The sequence below is a fragment of the Populus trichocarpa genome, chromosome 3 (genome assembly GCF_000002775.5).
Source record: "Populus trichocarpa isolate Nisqually-1 chromosome 3, P.trichocarpa_v4.1, whole genome shotgun sequence".
Classification (NCBI taxonomy): domain Eukaryota; kingdom Viridiplantae; phylum Streptophyta; class Magnoliopsida; order Malpighiales; family Salicaceae; genus Populus; species Populus trichocarpa.
This window is the reverse complement of record NC_037287.2, coordinates 15054787-15073612: the sequence shown is the minus strand read 5'-3', so window position 1 is coordinate 15073612 and position 18826 is coordinate 15054787. Positions and strand designations below refer to the sequence as shown.

Below are 18826 nucleotides of genomic sequence, written 5' to 3'. Positions count from 1 at the left end.
CCTTCCTGCACGCCTTAAGGAATTAGGGGTCACCTCTATATTATTAGACCTCTCTACTTATATATATATATAGGGTATAGCCAAACTCTCCGAACTGCCACTCCGGCCACTTGTTTAATTTATTTTATTTATTAAGGATTTCATTAATTGGGACAGATCTATCTTGAAATATAGGGCTAGTGTTTAATTTACTCGTCCTATAAATTCTCAATCGTATATCCAGTACCCTAGCTAGCATGCATTAATCCGGTTGTGTAACCCAAAAAGGAGGGGGTTGTCTCTTCTGTGTAAAACTCCCGATAATTTCAATTTTCATGTATATATTTAGCTTTCCATAGTTTTCTTACTTTCGTGCGATAGAGCTTGTTCTTTATCTTTTTTCTGTATATTGGTCAGCCTTCATTTTATCTCCTAATCTTTTATTATCTGTAAGATTCAGAATTTTGACTTTGATACTTCCGGCCTAGTCTAATGCATGTGCTCCGCCCATTCAACCAGGCAGAAAACAAGTATAGAAACTCAAAGGGGGACCTGCGCGGTCTCAGTACTGAGTCGCTAGCTCGTTCCTCCAAATTAAGTACCCAGTTTTGCCAAATATTTTGTAAGAGGAAAAAAGTTCAATCGGTGGTCAAAGAGAGAAAAGGAGTCGGTGGTCGCCAGCAAGCAACTTGCAAGAAATTTGTAGCACCTACAGCAGGTAGTTTCCATCCAACGGGAAGCAATATGGCAATGGAAAAACAAGCAAGGGATGATCTTTACATGCATTGCGTAGATTCTAGGGAAACTCAAAAAATAAGATATCGGGTCCACAAAGGCCACTACAGTGATCTCATCTCAACACATAAGAATATGCTTCTTGTCTCTGTTCATCAATTAGCTTTTGTTTTTGGGAAAACTACTAATACGCCCTCCACCTATTAGGTAGGTCTCAATTAGGTCCCTCCCACACTAACTGCACTAACATTACCTCTTGGAATCTGGATTCAAGCTATCAAGATTGCATGTGCCAATCTCCTCTTTATTAATTAGACGTTGGTTTTTCCTTTTAGATCACACAACAATCTTAAGCATGTTCACTCTCTCCAATTCTATGCTCACAAACTTTTCACTTTTGAGTACTTGGTGGTATCTTGCATGCTAAAGACTATTCCCAGTGGATGTGTGTTGAAGAGAAATGAAAGTTTCAAGGAGATTGTTTCTATAATAATGTAGTTGTATTATAAAGATAACGAAGGTGGCACTAAAAGGAGCTAGCGCAACTAAAATTGGCAATTAGAAAAGAAGAAAACGACGTGTAATTTGACAAGGCAGATATCATCATCCCATCGACGGAGAGAATGGATGGGCACAGTTTTCCTAGGTTGAGTGCAGCATTGGTGCAATCAATAGGGGAGGGACATAATTGTAGTTTGCCCTTCTTGTTTTTTCTTTTCCCCTAGCGTCTTTTACCTATAAAGAATAGACTATAGAGTGTGGCTGTACGTGTGTAGGCAGGCAACTAGCAAGTAGCAGGAATTGAAAAGATTGAAAGCTCTTGCTGGTTGTGGCAATTGGGAGCTGTCCCACGCGGATAGGTTGTGACTTCCAAGCTCGGGAAGTAACTAATGAAATTGAAAATGACTAAATGCGCTAACGTCAGAATTTGATGTCTCAGTAGTTAGGTTTGCATTCAAACATCAACGCTGGAAAAAGAGCGTTTATTTTTCCTAATATAATGCATTTAGTATATGATTTGAAAATGAGCTGAGGCCCTGTTTCTTATTGGCTGGAATTTTGTAAATTCTCTTGAGTTAAGATTTTTCGTACCCAGATTTAAATGGTATATGCGCCTAAGAAACATGCCAAGGAACTTTCTAAAAATAAGTTCATTCACATGTGCATGGCTACGAACTCCTTATGTTAGTTGTAATTTGACAAATGTCATGTACCCATGAAACAAAAAAGGGAAAGAAATTGGAGCAAGAGTGGGTGAAATTGATTTTAGGAAGGCTATTTGAGAAAACATTATTACTTCAATGATAATTCCATTGTGATCATTATTTTAGCATGATGTTACATTATTTTTTATTCTCCCTTCTTTTTCTTATTTCAATTATAACTTGCTTGGAAGAATTATTTAATTTCATATTCTAAAAATACAAACCGAGAAAAGTCATTCGATACCATGAAATTTACTTCTTATTATAAAAAACCAATTTATTTTTTTACAAAAATAATTGGACATGAGTTTTTGATTTTTTACACCTTTATCATGTTAATTTTCACATATCTGAACAAATTACATCACTTTTGATACAATAAGAATGATAGTCTATTAACTTTAAAGAACAATTATAAAACTTTTTTTCTTCATAACCCAATTTAAGGTATGATTCCAATAGATGGTACAACCCGTTTATCATTAAGGCTAATCTCTTGAATTAATAGTTTGAATTATTATAGCATGTCAAGAGTAAATAGGGTTTATATATATATAAACAAAGCAATTTATAGATTGTGTGTTCCTAACAACATAATCTATGTGGTTTGTTTGTGATGTTTTGAACAGTGCAAACCTTACATTTAAAAGTGTTCTGTGTTTTTTTTCCATTTCTCTTCTACTTCATTCTCTTTTCCCTCACCCACCCAATCTTCCACTCCCCTAACATGACTACTATCTGCAGCCATTCCCCTCTTTCTTTCTTATTTCATTGTCTCCTTTCTTCATTTTGAGTTTTCATAATTACAGTGTTTACAATTAAAACCAAGTATTTTCAAGTGAATGAAAGCAACAATGTCGAGTGAAGCAATTAAAGTAAGAGAAATCATTAAACCAATTATTGTTCTACATGTTAGGTTGTGATGTTACAATAACTAAATGAACATTGCAACAATAATTTAGGGTTTACGAGGGTTTGGTATTAGGATTAAGAGTTTAAGGTTAGGATTTGGTGTTAGGGTTTATGGTTTGGATTAAGGATTAGGTTTGTGTTAGGATTTGATGTTTGGATTTAAGGTTTAGTTAGAACGGAACAAATTGAATTCAAGGACTTCATTCTAATTTTTTAGTTGATAAATTGCACTATTGAAAAAACATAGCCCATTAGATTATGTTATTGAGAACAAGGCAACTTATAAATCTTTGCTATTTTCTCAAATAATTTTTTGAATGTGCTTGTTTGTAAATAAATAAATAAATAAAATGGCATGTGTTAGTTGAAAAGAATAACTCCAGAGTAAATCATGAATTGAGATTCAAAGTTGGAACAAAAAAATTGACAGGGGAAAGTCTTTCAATCAAATGGTAGGTTAGACCAGCAGGGAACAAAATTAAAATCAATGCATGATTCACAACCGACATTTGACCAAAGACCAAATAGCTATTAGCTATTAGCTACCTATATACTCTCTTAAACAGTAGTAGCACTTAATTATCAATTATTATTCTTTTTATTTTTATTCTGAGTAATTGGAAGATAAATAATAAATAACGAATACTATACAAATATTTTGGGAGTGGCTATCCAAGCTGATCATGCAAGAATCTCTTTGTAAATTAGAAGTGCCATGATTCTCCAAATTGATTGTTCTAATTTAAAAATTGTGCAAGAATTTTCCTTCACGTAAGCATGGCACTTTTGCGGTCTGCGGGTGATTCTCGGACAACCAGTTTGCAGCCGTGATCCTTGCGCAGGACCCACGAGTAAATAGTTAGAGTTTGGGCCAGCCAGGAATTCAAAAGCAAGCCCATTGACTTCTACGCCCTGCCCATCAAGAAAGCCCATTAAATGCCCGTCAATAAGTGGACATTAAAGCAGAAACCCGGCGTCCAACTAGTTCTTAAAAAAGCACTGTTCACTGCCGACATTGAAAGGATAGTCAACTGCCAGTTACTGATCCCAAATCCAAGCATTTTTCTTTTCAAAGGATAAAACATGGTGGCGATAACCATGGCAATAGTCATATTGGCCAAAAAAACACAAGAATAACAAATGTAAGTAAATAGCAGGTTAAAATGATAGATCACTTCAAAACAACTTCCATGACTTTTTAATAACAAAATTGTTCTAAGAAATTATTCTGTGATACAACTCTCATCCAAACGTGAACACTATTTTAATGAATTTTACACTCTTAATCGAGGATAAAATTGAGCGTAGATACCAGCAAAATTCCAGCTTACTAAAATGAATCCAACAATCAAATGGTGTGTGAATCAGATTCAAAACCAGTCTCAGCCGCAATATACAGAACTACAGGCATCTCAATTCCTAACAAACAATTTCAGCTTCTCCTGGATGTTAGACTCACTCTCTTTCCCTCAACGGAGAACTTCTTGCAACCTTCCAGCTGCAACCACCACAGAAAAAATGTCAGATCAGAATTGTACGTGCAAGGTCACTAAGGAGCATGAAAGGTGCTGGCTGAAGATCAAAAAGCAGGGATAAACGGAGAGAAAAAGCTGCCATATCTTTCTGATAATTATTACTACAAAATTGTTGGCTGCAAATTGTTGAATGGTAGCTAGATGCACATACCTTTTGCTTCAAGTAAGCAACAGCATCTCTCCTGGAAGTGAAGTTTGAAAAAACAGCTGGTGAGTGTTCTTCAACCAGACTTTTCAGCTTTTTAAGCTTTAATGACTCTCCCGGCACCTGGATAGTTTAATTAATTAGGGACATAAACTATCATTTGCTTAAAATAGCTAGCAATGTTAGGTGCCGCACCTGGTGCAGGAGCCTTTTACACAGGCTTTTCAACTTCACTTTTTGTTCATTAAGTTCCTGCATTTTGGGAGTGTCCTCACGTTTACGTTTTCCTGATGAACAGAAATCAACAGAATCCTTGTCAACAATTTTCGCTTCAACATTTTCCATTTCCAGAATGCCATCACAATTTTGTTTTGCTGAGGGAAAATCAGCAGAACATTTGTCATCAGCATCAGAGTCGTCGTCATCAGATGCAGAATCCTCATCATCACTGTTGTCAAAGGTGGTCTTTTTCCCCTGAAAGCGAACACCAGCTATTTTCTTTGGCCGATCCTTAATACCCAACCCTTGCTTTCCAGATGTAGCTTTGTCCTAAAACAGTAGAAAAATGCAATCAATGACTCCCCTGTCATGTAACTACCCGACACTCCAAACACAGCCCTTGAAAAAAAAAAATTCAAAAGGCACATTCAGTTTATCAGTCATGTTCCTGTACAACTTTTATCCTGCTCCATTCAGGAATTTCCATGAGATATGTAATCGGCATAGGTTAAGAGACTAGACCGGATATTCCATATTAATAATTTCAGAACTCAAGGGATTACAAAAATTTAAAGAAAACATAGCCCAAAAAATAGTATTCAAGGAAAAAAAGTTCCAAAAAAGGACACATACTTGGACAAGTTTGTAGAGATTCTCTTGATCTTCTTCAAAGAACATGGCCCTTTCATTACGATTGTGAGTATCAGCAGTTCTGGTTGATTTCTTTTTGGCAGGCTTTGCTCCAAGTAAACCACCAGATACAAACCCGTGTTTAAAACCCCACCAATCTGGAGGAAGATCTTCAACCTTGCTTCCTGTCACAATGAGCTAAAGTTATTCTAAGCAGTCAATGTTTTCCAATCAGCAGCTGAAGGAAAACCAATGTGAAATATAGCATCTCATAAAAAGCACAAGGATCTACAGATACAGCACAAATTGCATATTTATGTAGAGAAATCTGTGCCAGAGATGATCAAATAAGGTTTATGAGGAACATGACAAAGAATGGCCGAGAAGACCCTTGGATTCAAATGATTTCACTCCCCCAAATTATCTGAAATCAATGAGCTAAAATTAAAAAAAGTTAAACACCTGCCAATGGTGTTGAATGATAAATTTGTTGCAGTAACTACTCTTTTGGATAAGTTCAACAGAATGTAATCAGCATATGTTTCCCAGCTATATGAAACATGATTCAAATTGTCATCATCATTATCTTGACAAGCACATAGAGAAGCTTATCATGCAGACCTGAATCCTTGGTATAAAATCACATTGAACTGCCTTGTCAAAAGCCCAGGGCACTAAAAGCTAAGAGTTAAGGGGAAATAACACAAAGACTATAAAATCATCAATTACTGAAAGACTGCATAAATGCACAAAACACATGAACGAATAAGTAAAAGTTCATCGGAAAAAATCCCAAGACATGCCATTTATCAGAAAAGACACCTGTTGTCTCCATATACTTGTATTTTACCTCCAAGATACCATATTTGACTCTCAAGTGCAGATTCAGACTCCAACTCATTGTCTGGATTTGGATCTGTCTGAGGTAACTCCTCTGATTTTTTTACCTGGGACAAATATTACTAGATTACTAATGATGAAAGATAAAATTCTATTTGAATACTAAACTCACAACATAGATCAAACAAAAGCACGGAGACCAATGGAATAAGAATCTATCAGAAATTGAATATTTCGAAATGAGCTTTCCTCCATTGGTATATTGTATTTTAAATACCCAATAACATGTGTAGTCTTCAGCATATCAATTATAAGTCTAGGTTCTGCAACAAATCCCACATATAGCGATGATGCACACTCAAAGTTCATGCTTTAACCATTTGACAAACATTGAGTTTCCAAGTTTTAAAACTTACAAGAATCCCTGAGAGATCCTTTGAAGAATATGCATTGACAAGCTTCCCCCTCTCTCTTTTATGATATCTGATAAACAATGCTGATGCTGATTAGTATTCCGTAAACTAATTCTTCTATACATTAACCCAAACCAATATGCAATAAAACTGAACTTCTTCAAAGATAACTATAGCAACACACACCACCACTAACCTTCCCCGTGCTCGAGTAGCCTTGACAACTTGTTCCTTAGCATCATTAGTTGCATCAGTCTCAGTTTTTTCTTCACTGCTGTTCTCCTTCACAACCTCTGTTGGACGCAGAAAAACTAAAGACAATTAAATAGTAATTCCAATACTAGTCGAATCAAATTTCATTATAGTACGATCATACCTTCATCATTACTTTGCACAGCTTGCTGTCAAACAAACACAAAAAAAGAAAAAGAGAATCAAAATCCATGATGGCAAATATTATGCAAACACGGTTGAACAATTAAGGCAAAAACAGACCACTTTCAGTCTTTTAAGGATGCTATCAAATTGGGTGGTATCAAATGCCCAGTTATTAGGCTTCTCTACTCCAACACCTGTAGTGTCCTGTTTGTTTTTTACTCTAACATAACCCTTGATCCCCTGTTTATCTTTCCCTAACCCCTCTCCTTCTTCCCATCCCTGAAAAAAAATCAACAAACACGCCATTAAGAAGTGAAACGAATAAATATATCAGGGAGATGGGGGGAATCTACCATTTGTTTCATGAGGCGGAAAGCAGGGGATTCCCTAACGATACCGACGTAACGGAGAGGGGCTTCAGGTGCGGCCATCTTTGCCGCTTTTTCTTCTGCTTCTTCTTTGTTTTCTCGTCGATTTGGAGGTGCCGTCGTTTCGAGGAGTGGAAGAAGGGTAAATTTGGAGAGGGATAGGCAGGTCAAAAACCCTAGGGAAGGGGTAGGGGAATTATCTGGTGGATTTAGAGAGTTTTGTGTTCGGTGGGGATGCGAGGGATTTTAGTGGTTAGGATTTCGATGATGAGTTAGCGGATTTAGGCTGTACTGATCTTACGTGTGTGATTTTCTCTTGTCTTGGCGGTTGTATTCAGTACACGTAAGCGTTTATTTCATTGGGCCGTCGAGGAAACGTCGACGTTTTCCTTTTTCTTTTTATTTTCCCCTCTTTTTCTTGGATAAATTGTGTCAGGGATTTTTTTTTTCTATTATTTGCAAATAATTTTCCACCACATATTTTTTGAGCTAAAAAAAAGGCGATTTGTAGTTTATTTATTCTTTAACCTTAAAAAATAAAAAAGAATGTTGAATCGGACTGATTGTAAAATTTTATTGGGGACAGGAATTTCGTTTTTTTCGGAGTCCATATTCTCAAAATGATCTTCATAATTTTACCTGACCAAAATTATGTCCTTAAAATTAAAATCATTCGACAAAAAGATTTTTAAATTTATTTATTTTTGTATTCAATCATCTACCATATTCCTGGGTGTTGGTATACATCGCTAGTATTCGAGTTAAAATCTCTTCTTCGTTTTTTCTTGTGACTTCTATTTAGATGGCTGAAAACCCTTGTAAAATTATTTTTAAGATTGTTATACTATAAAAAGGCTAAAAAGGCATAAAGACTGGACTTTCACAGTTAAGGTTCCGTTTGAAATTGTAATGATTGTGGCGGTTTAAAGTGTTTTTTACTTGAAAATATATTAAAATAATATTTTTTATTTTTTAAAAATTATTTTTGATATCAGTACATCAAAATAATAAAAAAATATTAAAAAATTTATTTTATATAAATAAAATAAATCTTTTTAAAAAAACATAATTTACACTTCCTTTCAAATAGGCTCTGAAACACCTACAAAACTAGTCCTTGCAAAGGATTGGGAACCTTCAACATCTAAATTAGTCTAGGAGATGAAAGCTTTATGAAATTGTGTATGTACGTGTTTAGTCGTAGAGAATTTTCAGATTTGAGTAAGAGAAAAAAGACAAAATTCCCCCTTTTCTTTATGAAATTATAAATTCAAATTCTTTTTTATATATAAAAAAATATCACAAATATAAATTTGTATTGAAAAAGAATACTACCCAATTAAACTTTATTCCATAAAAAGGAAAGGAAAGATTCAAGCAAAAACTAAAAAAAAAAGAATAAAGGAAAGGAAAAAATAATAACATACCTTATGCCTTATGAGGAATGAGAATATCTTGGCGAGGATTAATGTCAAGTAGAGAAATAAATGATATTGTGCTGCTAAATATTTTTTAAAAAAAAGAAAAAGGGGGAAATAACTCAATCAATACTCATAATTCGGGTCATAAGTTTATATAGTTATAAAAAGTTGATCTAGATTTTTTAGGTTCTTTTTTTACAATTAATTTTTCTCAATTTTATCATTTTATTAGATTATCTCGATCTCATGTACTAAGTCGTGGGTTTCTCGGATTAACCCAGTTGACTTGGATCAAGTTTGTTTTGTTTGATTTATTTGTTGTTATCTTGAGTCAAATTGTCTTTGTATTAGAGTTTATTCTTTTTTTATATATTAAATTTGATTTTTATTATTTTGATTGCTATTTTTTTATTTTGATAATTTTTTTAGTTGCTTTTTTTTCTTGATTTCATTATTAAATATTAAATTGGTTAAAAATTAAGTTTTTTGATTGAGTTCGGGTCTTAGATTTAACAATTATAATTTTATCCTCCGTAAGTTTTTTTTTTCTATCAAATTTGATCCATATTAATTTGATTGTTTTTTTTACGTTAGCAAATTTCTTAAAATGATTTTTTTATTTAATCATTCAACATTAAATTAATCATAATTGAGCTTTTTTATTAAGTACGGGTTTGAGATTTTACGAGTTGTGAATCTTATTGAGTTACCTAGGTTTAGGAGGTTCGAACAAGTATTTTTTTTTTTTAGCTCGTGATTTTTCAATTTCATTCGTCATTATTTATTCAATTGGAAATTAGACTCCGTTATTTTTATTTGTTTAGTTTCTATAAAAATTTTCAATAATTTTAAAAATAACCTGTGTTATCTGAGTTCTTTTTATTTATCATTCTTTGTTGAATCTAGTTTGACATATTTTTTAAATTGATATTTTTTTACTTCATCCTTCAATATTATATTATCTGAGAATTAATTTTATTTTCTAGTTCTATCCTTCAAGGTTGAAGTTTTTTGATACTAGACTTCATGATCTTTTTTAGTTTCCTTTCTATTTATTTATCACAGTCTTGTCACTTAGATTGTGAGTTTGACGAGTTAGCCTAAATCGACTCAATTTATTTTTAGGATTGTTTTTTTAATTTAATATGTTTTAAGTTTCATCCTCTTTTTTTGTTTGCTTTCTATTGAGTTATTTCATCCATATGATTTGGGTCGCAGAGTTTAGTTGATTTTCTTGACTTGCTATTTTTTTATTTGTTTTTAATTATTTGTTTTTAAATTTATTATTCTACGCTGTATTTGATTGGAGTTGAACTTTAAGGTTTTTTTTTTTTTCCTTTTTGCTGACTTATCTTAATTTTATTACCTGACTTGAATATTTAATATGCTTACTTAGGTTGATTTCTTTTATTTTTATTTTTATTTTTTAGTTTTTTATTTGACTGCCTGAAATCATTGCTTCCTCATCTTTTTTATTTTGATAACTATTTTTTTTAGGTTCCATAAATTTTTAACCAAATTGATCCATTTATTGTTTTGACACGTTTTTTTAAATTAAATTATACCATTTTTTTCCCAGTTGAATCTATACCATGAGTTATGTTTGTTTACTTTTTTGAGACAAGATTGCCTCGTCTGAATGTTTTTGTAACCATTTAATTAATATTTGCTTGCTGCAGCGCGGGCCACAAATTTAGTTTGGTTACAAAAGGTGTTTCCTACACAAGTCAAAATTTTGATTCTGTTTACCCCCAAGCATCTACAAGGCCCCCATAAATTAAGTTTTGTTCCTCCACCATCTTTCACGAGCTTGTACCATCAGCTTATAAAACATTGTACTCTGCCAAATCTCCATTACCAAACAAAACAAACCTACCGGCTTGAACACCACAAAACACTCTTCACACAGAACAACAGTCACAAAAAGAACCCGTTTTTGTTCTGCAAAACAAAATCACAATGGCCATGGCCACAAACCTGTATACTTCATATTCTATAATAGCGACCAAAGCCCACAACAACAAAAGTGTCTCTCTTTCGTTACAACCTGGTACTTACACCACTAGCCATGTCAAGTTCACTTTACCAATTCAAAAAAGAACCGGACTTTCAATTTCAGCTGCGAGTACTACTGCGACACAAGTAGAGGGATCTGCAACTTCTAGCAAAGCATCCAGGATTTTGCCTTTTAGGGTGGGTCATGGGTTTGATCTCCATAGGCTGGAACCTGGGTACCCTTTGATTATAGGTGGGATTGATGTGCCACATGATAGAGGATGTGAAGCTCACTCTGATGGTAAAATTTTGATTGATTCTCGATGTTTTTTTATTTTTTTTTCTATTGATTCCATATCAATTGAATGCTTGAGTTCGAAGTTAGAGTTTTGGGATTTAAAAAGATTCGGGCTCTGATCATCCTTTTGGGGTTATTTTTTTTATGGGAACCAATTGGGATATGATTTTGTTTAAAGTAGTTTCATTGAATTGCTTGCAGGGGATGTGTTACTTCATTGTGTTGTGGATGCAATATTGGGTGCACTGGGGCTCCCTGATATTGGGCAGATATTCCCTGATTCTGATCCTAAATGGAAAGGAGCAGCTTCATCTGTTTTTATCAAAGAAGCTGTGAGTTTTTATATACTAGTCATGACTATTAGTTAAGTATTTTATGGGTTCTTGGTTGTTTCTTAAATTCGTTTGTGTATTCTTAATGTTTACGTGTATTCATTGTCAATACTTAGTATAGATTCAACTGTGTTCGCTCATTTAGGAGTAGCAAATCACTCACAGGTTCAGATGTGCTAGTCAAGATGCTTTGAGGAATTTGTTCTGCTATGAACACAATGAATAAATCAGATTTGCTTACTTCAAGTTGAGGATAAGAAAGATTCTATTGCTATGAAAGAAACAAAGAATATCTACACTTTCATAGGCAATAGCAGACACATGTTCGAGTTGAATTGGAGTTACCCTAAATTGAGCAACGTGATTTTCTAACTGCTTTACTTCCCCTGCATGAATTGGCATTTAAAGGTATAGTATATAATCTACAAAGAAGTTATTCTAGTGGGGCTCTAAAATCTCTATGCTTCCTGATTGATGCCGATGAAATGAAACCCGTGCTTGGAACAACTTCAGTTGTTTCTGGTTTGACTTGGGAGTTCAGGGGAGGGCGGGCAAGGATTCGTCATAGGAAATTACCTTTGCATGATATGTATGTCCTGAAAAAGATAAAAGTGACGCTGTCTATATGATGTATACATCCCTAAAGAAGCGGGTGGGGCCTTTAGCACTGCAGAAAAGTGTTGATAGCACTCCACTATTATTAAGAGAGAAAGATAGATCTAGAGAGAAGTAGAGCGATATTAGAACTTGGTGTAGTGCTAATGGCACCACCCCACAGTAGCCTGTCACCGTTAAATTCTCGGTATAAAATGTTTGTCTCTGCTTTGGCTGGGCCTCCGTGCATCGATTATAGTGTATTTTTTTTAAAGTTTATTGTAACCGGTAGAAAACAGCAGACAAGCTTTCACCATATCAGTCTTGATATCACCTTTTGAAGGTTTTACTTGTATTATTCCCTGCAAAAATTATGCATTGGCATGTGTTTTTTAACTCATCTATTTGTGCGATGTATCCGTTTTCCCATGTGTTTTCTTGGCAATCCTACCTTCAAACATGTATAATGTCTTGGTGATGCATATTCCTAGGACTTGCAGAAACAAATTTGCGAATTTAGGATACAAAGAGAAATTTTTGAGAGGAAAGATGAGAATATCAATGTTGTTCCTCAATGAATTATGTTACAGTGATGGGAGTTGATCCTTGTAGAGTTGTTAAAATTGTGACCTTCTAGCTGTTTTGACTCAACTGCATAACCACCTTTCTTACCAAAACTAGTTAAAACTATAACAGTTTCACCATCCAAGTCTCTAATATGCCTCCCCTTCAATCTCTTTGGTAGGTAAGCTATTCTTTCCTTCAATCTTTGCGCCATCTATCACTTCCCCATTCGCATCGGTGACAGTTAAATGTAGCCTAAAGAGGTTTTGGAACAAGCCTTCGACGATCAAACTTCTTATAGTTACTCTCTTGTGGCATTCTTGAACATTAACTACTGTGATAAACATCTGAAATCGTTGGGCGGGATGTTCTCCACTGGAGTGGTGTACTGGCGTTTACATTTAGATGTGAGATAATGACTTGTGAGTACCGACATCAAGGAATCTTTTTATATACATATCTGGATAACAACCTGACAGGATAATCTATCCTGGAAACCACCGTCCATTACGTTTATATCTGAAAATGATTTCATCTAACTTTCTGAAACCTGGGAAATCGTAATGTGAGGTACTCTAAGCAGTTCAGTTATCTGTAATAACCAAAGCTTATCCTATGCTTCATTTCAGGTGAGACTTATGCACGAGGCAGGTTACGAGATTGGAAACTTGGACGCTACCTTGATTCTTCAAAGGCCAAAACTGAGCCCACACAAGGAGTCGATCAGGGCCAATTTGTCTGAGCTGCTAGGAGCAGACCCCTCTGTTGTAAATTTGAAAGCAAAAACTCATGAAAAAGTGGATAGCCTTGGTGAGAATAGAAGTATAGCGGCACACACAGTGGTTCTTCTCATGAAGAAGTGAAGTGAATGTCTTGAAATGTATACTGTTTTGGATAGGGCAATTGTACTTCATTGGCATTGTTATATACTGCTACACAAATAAACCACTGTGTCCTCTCAGCTGATATCATCGGTGTCTCGTATAAACATTTCCCTTTGGTGCAAGTTTATCCGAAGATTGGTTTTTTATGCTAGATATGGTAGCAATTGGTCAGCTTATTAGTGTTTTGCCTTCCCGAGTACCCATTCAGATCGCACCGGATTCGGGTTTCGTATTATATAATCACCTTGGTTCGAGTCCCTGGCGAGTGCGGGACTGAGTTAGGTTTTTATTTTTAATATGTTCATGTATAATAAACATAACAATTTAATAATGTGCATAAAAAATAAAAAATAAAAACAATATTAAAGGCGTATTTGTTCTTACTGTTCAACTTGTTTTGAAATGTTTTTTAATTGAAAAAAAAATTTAGATGTTTTTTTAATGATTTTAATATATTAATATTAAATTTAAAATTTTTATTTAAATAAATTTTTAATTAAAAAATATTTTTATAAAAATACATTACGACGGGGTTAGGAGGTGGGGTGGGTGTAGATAGAGGGCGAAGGTATGTAAACATAACAATTCTTCTTCTTCTACTATTTATCAAGAATTATGCAGATTGGTTTCTATCTTACTTTCTTTTCTCATCCTTCCAGATATATATGTGTATGTTTGTGGATGGGGTCATGCGATAGATAAGATTTAACTAAACTTCTAGGGAATAGAGAACTTGTCTGGCAAATTAACTGACTTGTGAAAACTAGTTCTTAGAATTGTGGATTTTTTTATTTTATCTAGCTTTACTTTGAACTCTATAGTTTGTTTACAAGTCTGAAACAAGGTAATTTTTGTGCAATTAGATTGCAAATCATTAAAAATATTTACTTAACTGGAATTGTGAATATATAATTAATTAAAATATTTTATTCAAGTTTATGATTTGAATTTATATTATATATTTTGTGTTATGTTAAAAAAGTATTTTTGAAAATATTTACAGGAAGCGAATTCAATGAGCAACAAGCTTCTTCTAAAGTCGTATGTAGGAGGAGCGGACAACATGTTTTTTCAGCTTTACGTGTTTTGCCTCTACTTTGAATGTCAATTGAATTTTTCACGTTCCTCATGTTTGCAATTTGGTGTCATCAATTACTTTAATTTTTTTTCAATGGAAGAAACTTAAGAGTAAGCCGACCAAACATCCAAAACTTTCAAAACACAACTTTTTTTTTTTTAGTTTAATATGGGTGTTCAAGCCAGTTTACGCGCACCTCGACTAATCTCACAGGTCCTGAAGTTAACGATCATGTAAGCCTCCAGTAACCATCATATGAGCAACTACAGGGCTCGAAGTTAAAATAATAGAAAAAACAAATTTTTTTCCTAAACTTTTACTTTTATTTGAACAAATCACTGCCAAATACTAATTATGGTGTTCAATCTCTACCTAATGACCTAAAAATAATAATGAGAGGCTGATCTGACAGAAACTTCAATAGTATATATAGCTTCTACTTTACATTGGATCAAATCAACCCTTTACTTCCTAGCAAAATAGAGTACGATTTGACAGAATAAAATGCAGGGGGATAACATGTGATTATCGGTATAAACAACCTTGTAATTCACACTCTCCCAAGTTTAAGATCTTCCTTCATTGGCGTGTGCGGATAACAAATTTGAAAGTTTCAACCCTCCACGTGCGAATTCTATTCTATGAACTTTGACAGGAACAAAAGTGAAATTCCACTGAAAGTGTAAGAGAGAAAAACAACTTCGATCCAAGTGGTCACATTCGTATATTTGGACCATGCATGAGAATCTCACTGGAAGACCTGTATTAGTAGCCACCCTTGTGCTATGCACATTGTTGACGCATCCACTGTATATCAAAGCCACCGTCCATCTTTAATTATTATATATTTGTTTTTGTATTTTAAAAATATTTTAAAAAAATTAAATTTTTTATTTTAAATTAATATTTTTTGATATTTTCAGATCATTTTGATCCGCTAATATTAAAAATAATTTTTAAAAAATAAAAAAAATATTATTTTGATGCATTTCCAAGTGAAAAACATTTTGAAAAACAACCGCAACCATACTTTCAAAAACCCCTAAATATATTCTCTTACCACCTTTATATATGCTTCCAAACAGAAACATTTTCCATTACCAAATCAAGGGCTTGTCAAGTTTTATATTGTTTGATTGCTATTTGGTGATTATATATCTAGCTTTTGTATTCAAAAGTCGTGTTTTTTGTTTTTTGTTTTGGGTTAATCTGTAATTATGTACATGAAAAGTATCTTCGATTAATGTAGTGTAGTGGCTTTGTCAAGATACCGCACTTGTTGTGCATTAACCATCCGATCGGATACTTGTCAATAACGTTTCATTCTATATATCCAAAAACTACTAGAAATTTCTTCATTACCAAGTATTTATTTATTTTCTTTATTTATAGAATATAAATGTATGTATATTTTTGTTACAGTACTCGATATCATTTCAAATTACTTTAATTGCGAGCTAAATTTGATTATATTTATTTAAAGAGCACTGGAGTACGTACGTATCCCATTATATTATTTTTTGTTGTATAATTAATTGGATATATTTATGCGCGGATAAATCACACATGTTTGTAGAAACTCCCAAGTGGAACACCGAAAAGCTTCACACCGCAATATTTCATTTCAAGCCAGCAAAAAAAATGAAACATAGAAAAGAAAGGACCATGGTCAAACTTTTTGCCTGCCAGTCTGATCTGAGACTAGAAAAAAGTCAAAAACAGACATATAAACCGCTAGCACGAGTTTCTGGCGTGCGTCTCGTTGGGGAGCATTTATAAAACGGGGGCCAGAGGTTTGAATGTGCATGTGAAGATATATGTGGACCACGTGTGGATGGATCCATATTGTCCACCGAGAGTCGTAGTGTAGGGGAGGAATAAGGGGGACACCGTCATGATTAGCGGAGTAGGTGTTGCTACTCCTCCTGCTTCAAAGAAGGCGGGTTAAGTTCTTATGTGATAACATAAGTAATAATTCATTCACATGAAAATATATTGAGTTGGAGTTTTATCGCGACTTAATGAGATGGCATAGTATTGACAACCGATATTAAGAAAATAATTAATTCATTTTTCCCATTTTACGTGACTCTTTTTTTCTTTTCTTTTCTTTTCTACGGTAAAAACCCCATTCCAATAAATAAAAAAAATGATTGTTAAGTAAATACATGATTACAAGAAACCATAAGGGCTGGGAACAGTTGGGTTTGGTCCATGCTTGAAACGCTCTCAATTCAATCATCTAGCAATGAAGTTCATAAATTGTAGAAGCAACACTCACTTCGGCAGGCTAATAGCATTGCTAAGATCACAATCTTGTAAGATTATGCGGGGTCTTTGTGGAACCGATTCATCCCACGAATCCTTACAGTTGAAGGTAAAATATGACATTGGACTTGAGAGAATAGTGAATATTAAGTTGGGCTTTCAGTCCATTTATTTTGGTTATGTTGAAAATGGATGGAAAAGCCATCATTTACATTCAATGGACCTTGACAATAGCACGTTGACCCATACCAAGCTGAAAGAATATACTTTCGGTGAAGAACATTTTAAAAACACGAACACAAATATATTTATTTTTAAAACAACATGTTTCCCGAAGATTTGCAGTTATTTTTAGACTGTTAAAGAACATAAATAGACAAATTAGTATGCCAACTTACTTTACACGAGATTGCAAAAAAATCTTACGTGGAAAGAGAGGAGAGAGAGGTCCCCACTTGAAGAGGAGTCGAAAGCGTGGCCCTTCACGTAATGTAATTATGTAAGAGGTCATAAATACACACCTCACAGAGATCATGTTGTAGAGATTGTTGATAGAAGCGAATATATTCGAAATGGAATCCTACATGAATTGCGTTCGACCTTATTACGCTATCAAAAAGTAAGCAGATGCACTATCGCCAACAAATTAGGCATGAGATTCAATTCACTTGACAGGCAAACTCAAATCCAAATCGAATATAAACTCTTCTAGTTTGATGACCCCGGCCCGTGCTTTCTCTTTCTGGTTTTTGGCCACCCTCTAGAGACACCAACTTTCAATCAAAGTTCTGGAGGTCCACAGAGCAAAAGGGCAAGCAGAAGCAGCTGGGGCAAAAATATGCACGGTTTGGAGAGCGTAAATGTAATAGGAATTCTTGTTTTTCAAAAAGTTTTTATTTTTTATTTTTTCATGTTCGGTAAAGTATCAAAATAGTTTAGCACACTTGTAAATTTTTGTAGAAAACCTATAACATGCAAAACAGTCTTGTAAGACTTATTCGGTGAGATTTTAGGACCCTCAAATTATAAAATCAATAATTTTTAAACATATTATTATAATGAATAAGAGAATAAATATTTATTCTTAAGAATAAAAATGTTAGTTGTTAGTTTCGATACAATGAATTCTATGAAATTAAAAATATATTTATATTGAGAATAAAGATTATAGACCTTTTACCAATATGATCTAGGGATATTTATACTTTTGGAACCCTGTAGAAAATATATTTCTATTGAGAATAAAGATTATAGACCTTTTACCTATCATCTAGGGATATTTATATTTCTGGAACCCTGTAGAAAATATATTTCTAAGGGTTTAAAAGGTTCTTCTACCCTTATAACACTTATTAGAGATAAATATTCCTGACATCTCATGTTAATATGGGATGATATATTTGTTAAGTAATATTTATTAGTTTTATTTATTAAGGGTATAATAATATTTTCAGTTTAACCTATATATAATTCCTTTGTATTTAGGTTAACTTATGCATTCATAATAAACAGATTATTCAGAATTGTAGCCTCCTTTTATGTTTGATCTGAATTACTTTAACATGGTATCAGAGCCTAGTTGATCGAACCCTTGGCTTGTTAATTTTATAGAACTCGCTGCCCTTGTAGAAATCATGTTCACCAATGTCAAAGCCACTGCTCGTATCAAAATCGTTATCATCATCCACTTCATTCTCTGTAGGATGTTCCAGCACGCTCAATGCATTCCTTTGAAGCTTAACTTCAGATCCATTTTTCAAAACATCAGACATGGGTTGTTTGACCTATTAAAAGATGGAGGATGAAGATCAGGTTTTGTGCTTGCGGCTGAAGAATTAATATCTGAAACTTTATTTTAGATTCTTCAGCTTCTGCAATTTGGTATTTCTATTCTGTCTCTGCAATTGTTTTGGTATTTCATCTTCTCTTCGGTTTTTGCAATTTGGTATCAGCTTCTGCAATTTGGTGTTTCTGTTCTGTCTCTGCAATTGTTTTGGTATTTCGTCTTCTCTTCGGGTTCTGCAATTTGGTAT

At 33.9% G+C, this 18826-nt stretch overlaps 2 protein-coding genes across 3 annotated transcripts; one reads left to right on the top strand and one right to left on the bottom strand.

Moving 5' to 3' along the window:
* Positions 1-4006: 4006 nt before the first annotated feature.
* On the bottom strand, positions 4007-7588 carry LOC7458199 (G-patch domain-containing protein 1). 2 transcript variants are annotated; one of them, XM_024598330.2, is made up of 10 exons: positions 7345-7588; positions 7109-7270; positions 6990-7014; positions 6810-6906; positions 6617-6683; positions 6211-6307; positions 5364-5545; positions 4707-5060; positions 4518-4634; positions 4007-4329 (listed from the first exon to the last, which is right to left on the bottom strand). In XM_024598330.2, the coding sequence occupies exons 1-10, from the start codon at positions 7420-7422 to the stop codon at positions 4264-4266; spliced, it is 1245 nt and encodes a 414-aa protein (XP_024454098.1). In that variant the 5' UTR covers positions 7423-7588; the 3' UTR covers positions 4007-4263. The 2 variants fall into 2 exon arrangements, with proteins under 2 accessions (XP_024454098.1, XP_002303609.1); XM_002303573.4 differs by having other exon boundaries at positions 6810-6924; positions 7345-7553.
* Positions 7589-10558: 2970 nt separating this feature from the next.
* LOC7458198 (2-C-methyl-D-erythritol 2,4-cyclodiphosphate synthase, chloroplastic) lies at positions 10559-13598 on the top strand. The gene is made up of 3 exons (XM_002304483.4): positions 10559-11076; positions 11275-11405; positions 13193-13598. The coding sequence occupies exons 1-3, from the start codon at positions 10740-10742 to the stop codon at positions 13424-13426; spliced, it is 702 nt and encodes a 233-aa protein (XP_002304519.1). The 5' UTR covers positions 10559-10739; the 3' UTR covers positions 13427-13598.
* Positions 13599-18826: the final 5228 nt, after the last annotated feature.

Coding starts and splice junctions, on each gene's coding strand:
- LOC7458199 (XM_002303573.4), bottom strand. CDS start 7,422: ATGGCCGCACCTGAAGCCCCTCTCCGTTACGTCGGTATCGTTAGGGAA. Junction 5,061..5,363: donor ATCTCTACAAACTTGTCCAA/GTATGTGTCCTT, acceptor CTACTGTTTTAG/GACAAAGCTACATCTGGAAA. Junction 4,330..4,517: donor TTGCTTACTTGAAGCAAAAG/GTATGTGCATCT, acceptor TGGTGGTTGCAG/CTGGAAGGTTGCAAGAAGTT.
- LOC7458198 (XM_002304483.4), top strand. CDS start 10,740: ATGGCCATGGCCACAAACCTGTATACTTCATATTCTATAATAGCGACC. Junction 11,077..11,274: donor ATGTGAAGCTCACTCTGATG/GTAAAATTTTGA, acceptor AATTGCTTGCAG/GGGATGTGTTACTTCATTGT. Junction 11,406..13,192: donor CTGTTTTTATCAAAGAAGCT/GTGAGTTTTTAT, acceptor GCTTCATTTCAG/GTGAGACTTATGCACGAGGC.